Source organism: Aspergillus homomorphus, assembly GCF_003184865.1.
Source record: "Aspergillus homomorphus CBS 101889 unplaced genomic scaffold BO97scaffold_1, whole genome shotgun sequence".
NCBI lineage: Eukaryota > Fungi > Ascomycota > Eurotiomycetes > Eurotiales > Aspergillaceae > Aspergillus > Aspergillus homomorphus.
The window spans coordinates 415,388-432,566 of record NW_020291887.1 but is presented as its reverse complement, the minus strand read 5'-3'; the positions used below and the strand labels follow the sequence as shown (position 1 = coordinate 432,566).

Genomic DNA, 17,179 nt, shown 5'->3' with positions numbered 1-17,179 from the left:
ATCTGAGTTGGAAGCGTGAAGTCCACAGCAGTGGCACTACTGCTCAACATGCTCAAAGCTTAGATCCAGACGCCATCTCAGCCTGAGATAAACCCTACCTACTTGAATGGACACCCTAATCAGGCCCATATGACCTCAGGCCCGAGGTCGCACAGACAATGCCACAACAAGGCAGGGATGAGTGGCAAGAACGCTCCTGTAAAGGCCATTATGAAGGACAGCGGTCTCGAGGCATACCCCGTGTGCCAGCGTGCAACTGCAGCAGCCATGCAGTCCATCAAGAGAAACGAGGGTGAGCGTCACTCTGGCCGCCTGCATGCATGACGGTTTGCCAGGCACCTTGCCCCACCCGCTAAGCTTGCAGGTAAACATCGAACATGTCATTGATTGAGTCGACCAGTAGAACTCTTTTGCCTTGAGGTGTAGGCCAGAAAATAAGGAGGCTGGGGATGGGGCGGACAGACGGGGCTAAAATAGTTAATCAAGCGGGAAGGCCAACGAAGCCCGTCGGGTGGCGGTTGATGCTATTGTTAGAAAAGCAGTTGCATATGACACAAGATGTGAGTATCTGTCGGTGTAGATGAAGTCAGAGTGCAGTCCACTCAGTGAGTCAGACCATTGACCAGGTATACCAGGACTGCAATGTACTGTAGATACGACGATCTGAGTAGTTACCTGGTACTTCATTGTATAGAAAGACTTGGGTAGCAAGCCGCCAGTCATTCGTTTCTGGGCATAGGATACCTTACGTAAGGCACAGTTACGCACTAGACCGCTGCACCAAGGTAACCAATGAGAACCCAGAGACGGGGAAGGTCCGAGGCTTCCTGCCCGATCGGGTAAAATGGGAGGATGCAAAGCGAGGAGGCTGGACGATTCCAAGTTAGAGATTCAACTTCAAGCCTGCTCCCTCTCTCCACTCTCCACCCGTCCTTAAATACATTGATTGTTATTCGGTTCCTGCGTCTGAGCCTTGGCTACATCAAATGCTTTAATCCCTCTTTCCCCCTCTTCTCCTGCTGCATCCCCCCCGTATAACTCCTCAACACGTGGTGGGCTGCCCGTGAGTAATTGTATACTACCTCACCTCCTGTCCTCCCATTTCCTCAGTCACAAAGTCCTTCTTGACTACACGGGCGCTTTCGAACTCTGCCTCACTCCAACACCGGCCACTCACCGAAAATTCATCTACTCCCCGGTCTTTGCCTGTCGTCTGATTGTCTAATCCACTGCGCATACTCCTACCATGCGGCTTTCTCTATTCGGGGCCGCCTTGGGCCTCCTCTCCTACCCGAGCCTAGTCACGGCTCAGACATACACCAGCTGCAATCCTCGACAGAACAGTACGTCATTACACTCAAATACCACGAAGGGATCAGACTGACCAAGCCTCTGCAGCATGTCCTGCGGATACCGCCCTGGGAAAGTCGGCTTCCTACGATTTCACCTCAGGTAGCTCTTCCGCATTCGAGTCCACTGGCAGCCCAGCATACAGTGACGATGGGGTTGCTTTCACGGTGGCTAAAAAAGGGGATGCTCCTCTGATCCAGTCGAAATGGTATATTATGTTCGGACGAGTTGAATATGTGATCAAGGCAGCACCCGGAACCGGCATTGTCAGCAGTGCCGTCTTGCAATCCGACGACTTGGACGAGATTGATTGGGAGTGGCTTGGTGGAAACAACAATCTGGTACAAAGCAACTACTTCGGAAAAGGGGAAACGTCCCCAAACAATCGCGGAGCAACCCACGACGTTGCCAACAACCACGACGAGTTCCACACATATACCGTCGACTGGACTAGCGAGCAGATCGTGTGGCAGATTGATGGAAAAACCGTCCGTGTGCTCACCCCGGAGACTGCCAACGCCAATCAATACCCACAGACGCCAATGGTGGTGAAAGTTGGAATCTGGGCGGGAGGCGACCCCAACAACGCACAGGGCACGATCGGTAAGGCATCCTGGTAACGCGCTCTAGATATTTTCAACATGTGTGCTAACATCTATCGTAGACTGGGCTGGTGGCGAGACTGATTACAGCGCTGGACCATACACCATGTACATGAAGTCCCTCAAAGTGACGGACTACTCAACTGGGTCTTCGTACTCGTATAGTGACAAGAGTGGATTGTGGACGTCGATCACCTCGGACGGAGGCAAGATCAATGGCAACGTTAATGCCGACACGATCTCTTCTGTTCAATCTGCTCCTACGATAACCGCCACCGTTAGCATTCCAATTCCCTGGGAAGGCACCCATCGCGAAACTTCAAGTTTTGTGACCCCTGACATTTGGCCGTGGGTTACTGGTACAGGAGCTGCCACTGCTTACTCCGGTGATTGGTCCTATTCAGGTTCTGGGCAAGTTCAGCCGCCGAGTGCGGCTTCCGTGCGTGAGCATCTCCAGTACGAAAATATTGACTTGTTAGGCATCAGCTGACGCATCCCAATGAGCAGTCTACCTTCCCGTTTACGTCAGCCTGCTCGCCATCTGTGCCGGCTTCATCATCCCTCTTCGTCTCTAAAACAGACTCGATAGCCAGCTCGATAACCCGCGTCATGACCAGCGCAATGGCTAGTCCGACTCCTAGCTCGACGAAGATCAGCCCAACGAAGATCAGCCAAAGTATGACGAGTGCGATAAGGACTAGCTCTTCATTGACTAGCCCGCCGTCAACACGTCCAACACCAGCCAGTTCGATGGTGACCAGCTTTTGGATGACGAGTTCGAAGTTAACAAGCTCAATGATGACCAGCTCATTCACCGACTGGACGAAAACCAGCTCAATCTTAACCGGCTCAAAGACGGCCAGTTCTATAATTATCAGCTCTAGGATACCCAGCTCAACAGTTTCTTCTACCCTTCGCCCAAGCCAAACTAGTCACCACACAAAATCTTCGTCCATCATGACTACAAAAGCTGTTGAGACCAGAGCTACCGCTTCAACTGGGTCTTCAACCCAAGCCACAACCGTATCGCCAACGGAGACGCTCCATATAGCACCAGATGTCGGTGCAGCAAGCAGTCTCTACCACGTTCCGCTCTCCATGGCTGCTTTATGTGGGCTCATTTCTCTCATACTGGCCATGGCCTAGAATCTGCCTACTCACTGCGCCTGAGTCACTTCACGAGTTATATTATATGTATACGATCATTGCTGAACGACATGTTACGACACTACGACCGCTAATAGTGCACGACTTTTCATGAACATTTTCCCTCTCATGTAAATGCATGACGGCCTCTTTCCATACACCAATCTTGTGGATAGTTTCTGTTGAATATGTCTATTGCTGGAGGCATACGGTGCCGCTCATATGCTGGTTAGTCTGTTTATATTGAGTTGTGTTTCTTGGAGCTCGTGGCCTAGACTATATTAGCTAGCAGTAAATACCCTAATAAGAATCTACACCGTATATACGCTACCAGTTACAGTCACAGAAGCCGGGAGTTCTTGATTTTCCCGCATCAATGTCTCGGAGTGAGCCAAAGATGCAGGGCAGGTCCTCTTGCCATTGGACTCGAAGAACATAACACATATATTTTTTGTTCAACTGACCCGTAGAACCTCCACCCAACCAACCAATCAAACCAATTAATCAATCAACCAACTATCTCAACCCAATACAACAGAACTACATTGACATCGTCCTCGTCACACAAGACCCATTCATTTGGTGGTAACAACATGCAACCCCAAAAGCACAACCCACCCTGCTATAGAAACTCTACCCCAGGCGAGACACTACAATTTTCTCTCCCATCTTGTTTTAATTTTGATTTCGAGGTTCAAACAGGACTCTGGAGCTCCACATCAACCTGACGCTGCCGACGGGTGCGGTTAAAGTTGATGCGTGTGAGACTGCGTCCCCGCAAAGGCTGGATAAGTCGCCCGAGGCCCAGGAAGGGGGAATGGTTGACCACGCTGTCGGAGCCTGTGTAAATGAATACATCGTAGAACCAGCCGCCGAAGGCGCAGCCGAGGAAGGGGGAGATCATCGGGATCTAATTTTTGTGTTGGTTGTTTGGCTGGTTAGTGAATATAGTTTGTGTTTTGGGTCTTCGTACTGGGGTTCATGGTCGGTTGGGTGGGATGGATGTATGCATGTATATAGGTTTGAATGAATAGGTGGGTACAAGGATGGTTGGATGAAACTCACCCAGAAGTAATACTCCCCAGCCTTCCAGACTTCGGTCCCGTACCCGATCATGTATGTCACTAGGCGCGGCCCAAAGTCCCTCGCTAGGTTGATCGCATATCCTGTTTCCCAGCCGAAGCAGGCCCCTATACCGAAGATGAGGAAAAACATGGCCAGGGGCATCATGAAGGGTAGATGGGGGCCCGTTGGCGGTGCTGGGGCCGGGGTCGTGGTTATGGGTGCGGTCGAGGGACTGTTCTTTATGGTGGTGGTCGTGGTGGTGCTGGTATTGTTGTTCTGCTTGTGCTCGGTGTTGTCCTTCACGGCGAAGATCCCAAACATCAAGATGGCGCTGGCCAGGAACTCGGAGAAGAACTCGCCCGTTCGTGTCATGAAGGGAGCCGGATAAGTGCTGAAGATGCCTGCGGTGGCGGTCGAGGAGTAGCCGGGCACGGTGCGGATCGTGGACCCTCCCTCGTAGGCGTCGATGGCGGATCGATAGTTGGCGTAAACTATGGCCGCGCCGCACATGGCGCCTAGGAGCTGGGAGAGGATGTAGATGGGGAGTTGACGCCAGGGAAAGCGGCGGAGGAGGCAGCTGGCGAGGGTGACGGCGGGGTTGAGGTGCGAGCCTGAGGGGCTGGAGACGTAGACTCCGAGCATAACGCCTAGTCTGAATTTGTAGGAGGTTAGAAATGAAAAGATAATGGGGAAGAGCCAGAGAACCTAAGGAACGACAGGCTTACCCCCAGCCCCAAGTGATCGATTGGTACTCGCCCTTCTGTCTCTGGCTGAGCAGCACTTGCGCTACTACCCCATCCCCAAAGAGCATCATGATCATGGTCCCGAAGAATTCAGAGAAAGCATTGCGGAAGAGATGTCGTATCCTGCTCCATCGGAGCGGACTGGCCTTCGACATGGACTCGCTCTCGGTGAGATTAAGGCTATCGACAGAGGCCTCGAGGTTCTTGCTAGTGCTGGTTAGGGTTACGCTGCTCTGGACGAGAAGATCCGCCATGGGTGAGTGGTACAAAATGTCCATCTGGACAGACTGGTGATGAAACGAAGATGGAGAAGTCTTTATGTTGAACTAAGTGGCTCAGAAGAACTCGCCGAGGTGTGAAGGAGAATGACCAAGACACATGGTGATACGTGTTGCTGCTAGTATGATTGTTTACCTCCTTCATGGTGTGACCTTCACATTCACTGCTCCTCATATTGGTGGTTGAGTGTGCCTTGCTCTGATGGCCTCCGGAAGATAATCTCCTCCAATTTGATTTTTGATGTGCAGGCATGACACGGAATAGAAGATCGATAAGCCTAGCATGGACACACAGCTTTGCACATCTTAGTGGATTGGGTCGTAGAACAGAGTAGCAAATCTGCACTCACACCGCAGACCCAAATTCGCTTGCTCGGCGATATGAGCATATAGCGTTAGAGCTGTCAGACAGCGGCCTGCTCATACCAATATGTTTACTTAAGCTTGGCCTACTTTGTCTGACTGAAGCGTTGGCCGATTTCACAGCCGTTGCCTTAGCTGGTAGATTTAATCAACCGCACCGAGTAAGAGGATTAGACCTGTACATCCACTGGGGTAGAAGACGTTGCTCTTGTCCTACAGCCTCCATGCTCATTGAGCGGCTTGGCATTCGTTGTGCGACTGCAGGCGTACTGAGGAATGATCATGACGAATAACCTTGAAAAGACACGATCCGCAAGGAACGCATGAGGCCGCATGATGCGAGGTTGTTCGAACGAGAGTGACCCTATCCCCAGCGGTAAACTCAGTGTAAGATAATTCGCAGCATTTGTGACCTACACTCTTGTTATTGCTGCATACTCCACAGTCAGAGTAAGGCTAAGTGTATGAATTACTTGATCTGAAATGCAATATCTAGAATCAATCTGTGCATGAGAAGTGGAAACTGTCATGGATGTTGGAATGAATCTCTTGCAGGGTCCCTAGCATCTTCCTTTTGCGGGGAACAGAGTCTTTGGCCTCCAGGGCTCGAGTGACTGGGCGACCTCAACCAGCCAGCTAGCGAGGACTATGGCCATGTGGTGATAGAGGGGTTGATAGTGCGTGGCATGAGGTTGAATCGAGTCTGATGTTGCGGCACGGCAACTCTCTTGGGCCGACGGAGCAATTCTCTCCGCATTTCTTTCATACTTACTCTTTCTTCCTTCCCTCCTTCAGCAAAACTTCATTTCAACAGACAACAGCCTCCTTAGCCAATATACCACGAGACCGGCTCTAAGCAGGGGCCACAAAGCTAACCACTCTTAGCTGGCGTCAGTGATCAGCTGAAGCAGACCAACAAACGTGTCTGGCTCTCGTGTTCGGATCGCTGTCAACCCTCCCGGTCGACTAGAGCCCACGCCTATAATGAAACTTTCGGTGGACAAGCATGGGGTGCAGGAGTGAAAGAGCGGTTGAACAGGCCTGTGAAATGTCAGTTTCCCCGCATACGAGGGTGAAGAGGATTTTGTCACGGGTGTTCGGTTGCACAGGCATGGTGCATTTTCTCCCCTTCCTTGAGGATGACCCCGGTGGGTCTGTTCGCCATGAGGCTTTATTCGACTAACACAGCACAGAGTAATCTCAAATCCAGCCTTCAGCTTCCAAGCTACCTTTTTACTTCGTGTCCCCAGTGCAAAGAGGTTAGTATTTGATCTGCAGGAAGACATACATCCCCATGAAAAATGGACAATCCAGACATCTTCATCGGCTCAATCGATCAAGGGACTACCAGCACCAGGTTCCTCATTTTCAACCAAGCTGGTGAGCTAATTGCCTCTCACCAAGTCGAGTTCACTCAGATCTATCCAAGCCCAGGGTGAAACAAGTCTATCCTTGTAAGGCTGCTTGTTACTGACAAAACCAGATGGCATGAGCATGATCCCCTCGAGATAGTCTCTTCTGTGGAGACTTGTATTGAAGAAGCAGTCGGAAAACTCGAGGCGCAATGGCTCTCTCGCTCAGATATCAAAGCAGTCGGCATCACTAACCAGCGTGAGACCACCGTGGTATGGGACTCGGAAACCGGCGAACCACTCTACAACGCGATAGTCTGGACGGACACCAGATCACAGAATATTGTGGACAGACTGAAGAAGGACCCGGGAGCATCTCAGCTGCAACAGATCTGTGGTCTTCCGCTATCTACCTACTCTTCCTCATCCAAGCTTCTGTGGATGCTTGTGAACGTCCCCAAGGTTAAAGATGCCTACGAAAGAGGCACTCTGGCTTTCGGTACGGTTGACGCATGGCTGGTTTACAGACTTAATGGAGGCCCTAGAGCGAATGTCTTCGTGTCCGATCCGACAAACGCATCACGAACTATGTTCATGAATCTGAAGACTCTCGCATACGACGACTATCTTCTCGGCTTCTTTGGAATCAAAGGCAGAATTCATCTGCCCCGAATTGTCCCGTCCTCGGACGCCACTGCCTATGGTACGCTCTCCTACGGCGCACTGGCAGGTACCCCTATCATGGGCTGCCTTGGAGACCAATCAGCAGCGCTAGTCGGCCAGAAGGGTTTTTCGCCTGGAATGGCCAAGAATACCTACGGCACCGGTTGCTTTCTTCTATACAATGTCGGCGACACACCAGTCATTTCTTCGCACGGCTTACTAGCCACCGTAGCTTATCAATTCAACGGGAAGCCCGTATACGCCCTTGAAGGAAGCATTGCTGTGGGTGGGTCCGGTGTCAAGTTCCTCCAGAATAACCTCGAGTTCTTCAAGGAGCCCAAGGAGGTGAACGATCTGGCGCTGACTGTCAGCGACAACGGCGGCTGTGTCTTTGTCACCGCATTCAGCGGCCTCTTCGCTCCTTACTGGATCGACGATGCCAAGGGAACCATCTGTGAGATACCTCTCTGCCCTTCAAATTAACCTGATCGCAGCTCTACTCCCCGTCAGTATCGCAGGCACTAATCGCCCCACAGTTGGAGTAACCCAATACACCCAGAAAGGCCACCTCGCCCGCGCCATCCTCGAAGCCACCTGCTATCAGACCAAAGCTATTCTCGACGCCATGGAGAAGGACAGTGGCCATGCCTTGTCCGAGTTAGCCGTAGACGGAGGAATGAGTAACTCAGATCTAGCCATGCAGGTAAGTCAGTTCGGCCACATCGCACCCCTGACATACCATCTCTCTCTATCTCCCTCCCTACGTCCCAATACCAATTCCCATCTCACTAACAGGCGAATCTAGATCCAAGCCGACCTAATCTCCATCCCCGTCTACCGTCCCCAGATGCGCGAGACCACAGCCCTTGGCGCTGCCATCGCCGCCGGTCTGGCGGCAGGGGTATGGCGCAACATCACCGAGCTGCGCGACCTCAACCGCGGAAGTGGCAGCGGGGGCACGGTCTTCGAGCCTCGGCCGGGTAGCCGCGAGAAGGGAGCCCAGGCGTTCGCCATGTGGGAGAAAGCGGTGGAAATGAGTCGGGGGTGGACGGGAGATCGCCATCCGGGCTCGAAGGAAGAGCGTACGACTGGAAGCCTCGAGCTGCCCTCCGTATCAAATGGAGGTTCTGAGTCGGATCGGCATAGGCGAGTGGCTTTTGCTCATCCTGCTAAGACGACCACTACTATTGCAAAACCGGTAGGGGAGGATCTTACCAGCACGTTGGCTGACCTGGAGGATGCGGATGAGGAAGATCTAATCCTCGAGCTACGTAGGGTGGAGATCCTACAGAGGATACGGAAGTTGAGAAGGGCAAAGACTGCAATTTCTCAACAATGGTGATGGATATTTCTCGCATACGATGATTCAAGATATATGAGTTCCAGGAAATAAGCTTAATCAACGAATAATGAAGGTTATTTCAATGTATAACTATAACTCAAGAAGAAAGACCCCATAGCATATTTAGAATCATAAAAACACATAACTATCGCGATTTCGTCTCTCGGTCCCGCGAGCCCTGTCGTCACATGATGGTCATACCCTATGTCATACTGGCTGAAGCAAAGAGTATCACTCCAGCTCAGATCAAACCCCTGCTAATTCCATGGCTATGCCTCTTTGCTGGCAACAGCGTCATCAGCATGGCGCTCAAACACGCAGTTCAGCTCCGCCGCCGGCGTCAGCGTCACCTCGAACTTCAGCGGCGGATCCACGACCTTGTCCATGCCGTGAGCGGGGAGGGCCTGAATGGCGCGGTAGGCCTGCAGGATGCGCACGACCGTGTACCCCATCTCGATGGTCGCGAACTGCTGGCCGAGACAGATCCGCGGGCCGCCGTTGAAGGGGATGAAGTGCCAGGGCTTGGGCTGCCAGCCCGACAGCCACCGCTCGGGGACCCACCGCGCGGGGTCGAAGTACCCTTTGCTTCCGGGAGGCGGGTAGTTCTCCGGGGCGCGCTGCATGAGGATGGTGGAGTAAATCACGCGGGTGTTGGCGCGGATGCCGACGGGAGAGAGGCCGTCCGGTCCGCCGCCGCGCGGCAGCGAGGTGTTCTTTAGAGACGAGCGGACGTTGAAGGGCACCACCGGGTACAGGCGCATGGTCTCATTGAGCACGGCGTTGAGGTACTTCATCTCCTTGAGGTCGACGTAGGTGGGTTTACGGCCCGTGGAGCCCAGGCCGAGGCGCGCGTCGATCTCGGCGTGCAGACTGGCGACCGCGTCTGGGTGGCGGGCGAGCTCGAAGAGGCAGAAGGATAGCGTCGCCGCTGTGGTGTCGCGGCCCGCGAGGAGGATGGCTACTAGTTGGTCGCGGAGGACCTTTGGATCGCGCGTAAAGCGGGCGAGCGCGTCCAGAAATGTGTCCTTGCTGGAGAGCTTTTGGTCGAGTTCTTCGGGAGAAAGGGACAGAACTCGCTCGATGTAGGGTTGCATGAACTCGTCCATGATGCGAAGGTTCTTGCGGAATTCCTTGCGGGGGATGAGGAAGTTGAAAGGGCTAGAATTCGGGGAGAGGTCAGCTCATGTTTCTGTTCAGTGATGACGAGCAACCGGCCATACCCCGTTCGGAAGATATCAGCCTGGCAGCGCTGCACGTAGCGAAAAGCTTCGGCGAAAATAGCGGTGGGGTTATGAAGGCTGTTTGTGCCTTGACCCAGAAGGTAATCTGTCGCAGCGTCCAGCGTGTACCTGAAGAACAGCGGGGTGACATCGACGACCTTGCTCTCACTGGCAGAGGGCCCTCCCGCCAGAAGAGGGATCAACTTTTGAACATGTTTCTCAAAGAGTTCGGTGTCCACGATGCGATCGCGCACAAACATGGGTCGAATGAGATGTCTCGAGCGAGACCACAGCTCACCATCGGTCGCGAAAATACTGTCTCCTAAGAACTCCTTCCAATCACGATGGAAGTGCTCCCCCTTACCATAGTCGGCGAACTGACCGGTGAGCAGGGCTTTAATATTTTCAGGGTCGGTTGTGAAGATGATCCGGTTGGAAATGCCCGAGTCGATCTCAGCAGTCTGGGGAAATGCCATCTCTGATGCTCCCTTGGCATTTTTGACGGTGTTACTCCAGAATGACAGGTCTTGAAATCTTTTACTAGCAGCCAAGGCTCTGTAGATGTGATCAATAGCTATATTTCGATCCTGTCAGTCTCGTCTCGCTAAGGGCATGTTGCATCATTAGACGCACCGTAAGGCAACATGAGCCGCACACGAGGGGCCCTGCAGCCAAGGCGAGAGATCTCAAGGGAGACCTGAATTCTGCGAAGCAGACCCGCGATAAAGAGAGTCCCAATGACACAAGCGACTGCCTTCCCCGGGGTCATCTGGGTCAGGGTTTCGTCAATCATGTTTGCTGTGTTGGCGTCAACAATTCCGTTGCTGGGTTATGTTAAGGCGAGACAGGCTAAGTTGGCAGTGACAGAAGGGCAATATAAAGAGTAATTGCCATTAGGACGGGCTGCGGAGCCATGGAATCATTACAATCGCAATCATTGGCTTCTTGCATGCAATTGTTTAGACATGGACCTGAGACGACGATCACTAGTTAGTGGAAGACTTCGCGCGTTTCCTGTTTGAGAAATGCTTGCGAACCCCGCGTGTTGAAGCCGACGGGCTCAGGGCCTTCTGGCCGTGGCCGAGGCATAGTTGATCACAAGTCTTTCATACTGATTGTGGGGAAATCGCTATGGTTGTCTCCAAGACACGCGAGTCCTCAATCTGTGAGCGAGGAAAAAGCATACTAGAAAAACGTCAGCATGGTGTGACATCCAAAACTCGTATTGTTGCCTGAACCGATCAGCTGAAATGGTTTTCCTTAGAGATAAATACTGACATGACAAAGAGGACAGTCATTTTAAAGCGAGACATTCAATACAGAGAAGGCTTGAATTGACTGCCCCGGATCTTGATGGAGGGAAATGAGTTCTGGATTTGTTAATTGTATTTATAGTATGGAGCTTTATTCACTTGGAACCTGAATGGAACCTCAGGTTAGCAATTCACCAGTTGGTGCAGTTTCAACCAGACTGCGCCACATCCAAGATCACGTGTGGGACATGTGGCTAGGGCCAGTGATTCTCGGCGGCGTCTTTCATCATCGCCCGCAGCGAAAGTTCCTGCGGTCAATCACCCTACTCCAAACTTATCGTGATCACCTCCTATTCTTCCTTTATCCTTATTCCTTTCACCACTCTTTCGGCTGAACATACCCTCCAAGTTCTCCAAAGATTTATTTAGCTAGATCTTCGAACGCAGTTAGTGTGGCCAGGTGCGCCCTGTCAACCAACCAGTGCGGCATCTAGCACTTATCAAATCTCTCTTTACTTCCTCCCTTCCTGTCACTTCCTGACCCACAGCCGATTCGCAGTCACTACGCACTCCACCATGACGACTATGGTTGCAGCAGGTACTCCGCTCGCGGAAGCCCTGAGCAGTGTCATATCTCCCAAGTTGAGCGAGATGGGGTGGAGTTCCGACGGCGACGATTCAGCCTTGATCGAATACGTGATTCTGATGCTGGTAAACGGCAAAACACAAGAACAGATCGCCGGCGAGCTCTCCAATGATCTCCTTGGTCTGGGCGAAGAAGGTGATACTCAGGCTCTTGAGTTCTCAAGGTGGTTGTTCGAACAGGTCGAGATTCTCAACCAACAGATCAATGGTGGTGGCGCCCCAGCTTTGAACGACCATACCTCGGCGCAGGCGATCCCTTCCTTCGCAGATCAAGAGGCTGCTGTTACTCAACCGGCCGGCCTTGACGGCCATACCCAAGATGCAGACATGGCCATGGGTGACGATGCGAATGCGACAGATGACTCTATGTAGGTGTCTCGTTATTCTCGCTAAGAATCTGAATTATAGGCTGACTGAAGCTCCCCAGACCGACGGGTCCGAAGGCAATGCGCAATGGGCGCCCCGGTGGAAGAGGCCGGATGCTCAACCAAATAAACAGGGCGATGGACCGAGGCGATCGTGGCGACTCGACTCTCCATCGCGTTCGTGGGCCCGGTGGCGGACGGATTAACACACATGGTCAGAACAACGGAAAGGGTCGCTTCAACCAGAATGGTGGCGGTCGGATGCAGGGTGGTCGTCAAATGAACATGGGTCCGATGATGAACATGAACCAGAACGATCAAATGCAGTTGATGTCTCTCCTCGAGGAGCAAGCACGGATGATGGCGCAACTCATGCCTGGATTCGTCCCTCCCGCTATCAACCCGGCGTTTCAACAGAATGGTCCCCAACAGGGTCGGTCATTGTTCGATCGCGTCGAACGCCAGCATGGCCCCCGGCATCATCGCAATCAGCGCAACAACCGCACGACGGAACAAGACAACGACACCGACATGGAGATGAAACCTCAAGGAGAGCAGGACGAGACCAACACCGATACCGTGTGCCGCTTCAACCTTCGATGCAGCCGGAAGGACTGTCCTTTCGCCCACCAGTCCCCGGCAGCCCCCGAAGGCAGCCCGGTCGACGTTGCGGACCCCTGTCCTTATGGAGCAGCATGCAAGAATCGCAAGTGCACCGGGCGCCATCCTTCGCCGGCTGTCAAGTCCGCTCACCAGGCCGAGGAGATGTGCAGATTCTTCCCCAACTGTGCCAACCCTCACTGTCACTTCAAGCATCCTTCCATGCCGTTATGTCGTAACGGGGCCGACTGCACCACCGAGGGCTGTAAATTTACACATCTCCAGACAGCTTGCAAGTTCAACCCCTGTCTTAACCCGAGTTGCCCCTATAAGCATGCTGAGGGCCAAAAAGGTGCCTTCCCCGACAAAGTCTGGACACCAAATTCGGGGAAGCCCCACGTGAGCGAGAGAAAATTCGTGACGGATGAAGATGGGGCAGAGGAGTTCATCAAGCCGGGCGCTACGGATGGCTCTCAAAGCCAGGAGATCGTGACATGATTTTGGCCTGTGCGCCTTTGATGACTGCTTGCATTGCACGTGTTCTCTCTCCGATACTCAATTCGACATGTACTACGTCCGTGTGAAGAATGGTCGACGGAGGGAAGGGCGTTCAGTTTGATTTCAATATTATGGCAAAATCTCATGGTGGTTTGTAAATAGAATGGGGATATCATGGACCTTCTTCACGTGGCGTTTCTCATAAAGGATAATTTGACACTTCTTGTAGTAACACTATGTTTGTCCGAGACCTCCTACTCCACTGTAATAGTCATGCGTAGAAAATCCTCGCAATGAAGAGTAAGAGAAATGATATATTCAACTTAACCGCAACTCGACAGAGTCAAGATTAAAAAGGTGCGTGCATATAAATAAGCCACATCGAGGCAACTGGCTCACCGCCCTGTTCTGGAGGCATACACCGCCCACCATCGTGGAAATACTGCCCGCTATAATCCTAATCTTCGCGCAGTCTCACAGCTCCGATAAACCCATTGTTGTCCCTAATTCCATCATATACCCTTTTCCTCTACCCTAGCTGAGATGCGGCTCGTATGCTCCTCCAAAGGCGCACTTGGAGTCGTAAGGGTGCCATTGGGGCGCTCCCACCTTGGGAACTGTCGCTTGCATTCCACCAAACCGTATGATGTTGCCGTCATTGGCGGAGGCATCACGGGGCTCACAGCAGCCTATCGTTTGTCGCGAGACCCAAGATGCAAGAAAGTCACGCTTTACGAGTCAAAGGATCGCCTAGGAGGGTGGATGCAGTCTGATACAGTGACAGTCGAGAACGAACTATCCCAAGGGAAACTGGTTCTCGAACGCGGCCCGCGGACTCTGAGAGCTGCCTTCCCCACAGCTCTCCCTCTCCTTGACCTGGTATACTAGAAGCTGCAACCCCCTCCGACGAGCTCAAACCTAGCTAATCCGGTACAGTTGCTTGAGTTAGACTTACAGGACGATGTTGTTATCACGAGGAAAGACTCGCCGGCCACCACCAATCGATACATCTACTATCCTGATCACTTGGTGCGCATGCCGGCACCTCGCCCCAACGAGAGTCTCATCAAATATATCCGGAGTTTGATCAAAACTGTGAAAGAGGAGCCACTTTTCGAAGGGATGATTAATGCGCTCTGGCGCGAATTTCGGCACCCACCGGCGGCGTCCGGTAAACCCGACGAGTCGATTGCGGATTTCATTTCGCGCCGCTTCAGTCCCAAGATGGCGGATAACCTGGTCTCTGCGGTCATGGCTGGCATATTCGCCGGTGACATCAACCGCCTCAGTGCACAAACACTAATGGGCACGTTCCGGAACCTTGAAATGAACGGGGGCTCCGTCTTGAGAAACATTGTGAAAGATATGCTGCAGAAGCGGAAATATTGGTATATGGATGATACCTTTGCTTACCAGTGTCTTCTGGGAGGCTCGGGCGATCAGGATTATGCCCAAAAGCTCCAAGCGTTGTACAAAGATGCTAGCGTTTTTACCTTCAAAGAGGGCCTTGAACAGCTGCCCCGTGCCATCACCGAACAACTGAAGAAGTCCAAGAACGTTGATATCGTTACGTCAGCCGATATACGCGCATTAATCCAGGACCCCATGACGCATGACTTGACTGTAAGGAGCTGGCGCAGTTTTGTGTTGCGTCTGTTCGAATAGGCTGACACGGTTCTAGGTTGACCTCGGAGGAACGAGCCTTCGCACGCACAACCGAGTGATCGCTACCGTGAAACCGCTTCATCTGGCCAACATGATCCCCCAGCGGATGGCTAAGAGCCGCTACTACCCTGCTCAGTCGGTCAAGAACCTGCGGGCTGACAATAACAACTATGCCGTAACGGTCATGGTGATCAACCTATATTACAAGGAAGAAGACCATCTGGACATACCCAGGGGTTTCGGGTACCTGATCCCACGCTCGGTACCATTCGAACAGAACCCCGAGAGGGCCCTGGGTGTCATCTTCGGAAACGAGACTTCCGTGGGCCAGGACACTGTCGACAACAAGAAACTGACCGTGATGCTAGGTGGGCACTGGTGGGATGGTCTGTCGGAATCGGAATACCCGGATCATGAGAAGGCATACAACTTGGCACGTTCTGTGCTTCGAAGACACCTCAACATCACTGCGGAGCCACTCAATACCCAGATCTGCCTCCACGTAGATGCCATTCCCCAATATACCGTCGGGCATCTTGACCGCATGAACGAGCTCTCCCAAACGGTTCGCACGGAGTACCACAAACGGCTGACGCTCGCTGGCTCATGGTACGGCACCAATGGTATCGGTGTGCTCGACTGTGTCCGTCAGGGCTACTTGGCCGGGACGTTCGGGGTGGGTGCTAGGAAACTCAAGCCCACTACGGGATCTGGGTATTGGAGTCGCTATGACTGGCAAAACTGGGATTTGGAAGGTGGCATTGTGACCTCACCTGTGAGATACGCCGAGGTCAATGCTTCGGACGCCAACGGACTGTAAGGCGCTGTCGTGCGCTGCTGTAGGCTACCATGCTGATCATGACAGCTTACTTATCTCAAGGTAAACCAGGTAAGTTGATAGTGGCAAACATTCAGAGTGTTCGTGTGGAGGTACGTAAATGCTCGGTGGATAAGCTAGCAACACAATCTAAAGCTTTGAAAAGCCTATTGAAGAATATGTACAGTAAGCATTGTATAGTACTGCCAGCCCGACAAGCCAATTCAGTTTAATTCAATATAATTCAATTCAACTCACTTCCTATTAACCTAATTGAGCCCGCCTACGTGTAGCTAGCTATGTAGGTGCTTTCGTTGCAGCCAGAACTCACCCGGAACGCCCAGAAACCCTCGAAATCGCGATAAAAAAGCCATAAAAACGATCAAACCAAATCAACCGCGCGCATGTAAGACTACTAATCTGTATGCCTGGCTAGCGGCCACGCATGCAGAGATACTTATACATGGTAAGCAGTTGCAAGTCACGACGCTTCTTTGGAAGGAATCTATACAACCTTGATTACGAAGCGCGTAAGCGCGGAGCCCTATGCTAGGCCTTGTTTTTTCGGGAGGACTCCTGAACTGCGTCTGATTGGCTATCTTCTAGCTCAATAATTGGCTACAGAAAAGCTTGGCAACTATATAACACGTGACTGTTTCTGCCATTACTTCCAACCGCGTCAGCCAGCTCGAGTGGGGGGAGAGGCCTTGCTTGCTTGCTTGCTTGGTGGGAGGTGCTTGGCGAGAGGTGCTTGGAAAGATTATCAAAGACTACTCTTATAGTTCGCGCGTTGCATGCCTTTGTTGCACTCGGTCCTTCAATTTGAAGGAGTCAATCGAGTGTAAACAGGACCTAGTAAAATAAGATACAGGATATCATCATCCGAATATGATGAAACTGGTGGAACACCCCTGAGAGACGTGGAAACGGTGATTCTTACTATGGAATGACTCGGGAAATGAGGCTATCTATACACGGCAACGAGGACGGTGAGCAGACCTTCTAGGAGCCTCAGGCTTGTCAGAATAAGAACAAACACAACGCCAACGCCTAATCTGATGCATGTATGCGACCTTCACTGCGAGCAAAGTGAAATACTGCCCAATGCCTTGTAAGTCATACCTCCCTCTCATACTTCGTGACACTCTAAAGAATCTTCTCGTGAGTCATGATCCATTCGCGCAACTCTCCGAGATTCGAGATGCAGTCACG

The 17,179-nt window shown here is 52.2% G+C and overlaps 5 protein-coding genes across 5 annotated transcripts; 3 read left to right on the top strand and 2 right to left on the bottom strand.

Moving 5' to 3' along the window:
- Positions 1-1,246: 1,246 nt before the first annotated feature.
- BO97DRAFT_447637 (glycoside hydrolase family 16 protein) lies at positions 1,247-2,768 on the top strand (the record flags this gene model as incomplete). The annotated part of the gene is made up of 4 exons (XM_025698794.1): positions 1,247-1,343; positions 1,399-1,953; positions 2,015-2,395; positions 2,460-2,768. 4 exons carry the CDS (start codon positions 1,247-1,249, stop codon positions 2,525-2,527), a joined length of 1,101 nt encoding a protein of 366 aa, XP_025556436.1. The 3' UTR covers positions 2,528-2,768.
- A 1,024-nt stretch (positions 2,769-3,792) lies between these two features.
- On the bottom strand, positions 3,793-5,061 carry BO97DRAFT_334425 (MIP/aquaporin family protein; the record flags this gene model as incomplete). The annotated part of the gene is made up of 3 exons (XM_025691399.1): positions 3,793-4,008; positions 4,164-4,815; positions 4,889-5,061. 3 exons carry the CDS (start codon positions 5,059-5,061, stop codon positions 3,793-3,795), a joined length of 1,041 nt encoding a protein of 346 aa, XP_025556435.1.
- A 1,731-nt stretch (positions 5,062-6,792) lies between these two features.
- On the top strand, positions 6,793-8,904 carry BO97DRAFT_380590 (glycerol kinase; the record flags this gene model as incomplete). The annotated part of the gene is made up of 4 exons (XM_025693210.1): positions 6,793-6,982; positions 7,031-8,016; positions 8,099-8,265; positions 8,368-8,904. Exons 1-4 carry the CDS (start codon positions 6,849-6,851, stop codon positions 8,902-8,904), a joined length of 1,824 nt encoding a protein of 607 aa, XP_025556434.1. The 5' UTR covers positions 6,793-6,848.
- Positions 8,905-9,173: 269 nt separating this feature from the next.
- On the bottom strand, positions 9,174-10,917 carry BO97DRAFT_409738 (cytochrome P450; the record flags this gene model as incomplete). The annotated part of the gene is made up of 3 exons (XM_025696106.1): positions 9,174-10,062; positions 10,125-10,698; positions 10,758-10,917. 3 exons carry the CDS (start codon positions 10,915-10,917, stop codon positions 9,174-9,176), a joined length of 1,623 nt encoding a protein of 540 aa, XP_025556433.1.
- A 783-nt stretch (positions 10,918-11,700) lies between these two features.
- On the top strand, positions 11,701-16,134 carry BO97DRAFT_466930 (mRNA-binding protein NAB2). The gene is made up of 5 exons (XM_025699599.1): positions 11,701-12,390; positions 12,450-13,476; positions 14,029-14,364; positions 14,422-15,108; positions 15,167-16,134. The coding sequence occupies exons 1-5, from the start codon at positions 11,954-11,956 to the stop codon at positions 15,968-15,970; spliced, it is 3,291 nt and encodes a 1,096-aa protein (XP_025556432.1). The 5' UTR covers positions 11,701-11,953; the 3' UTR covers positions 15,971-16,134.
- The last annotated feature ends 1,045 nt before the right edge of the window (positions 16,135-17,179 follow it).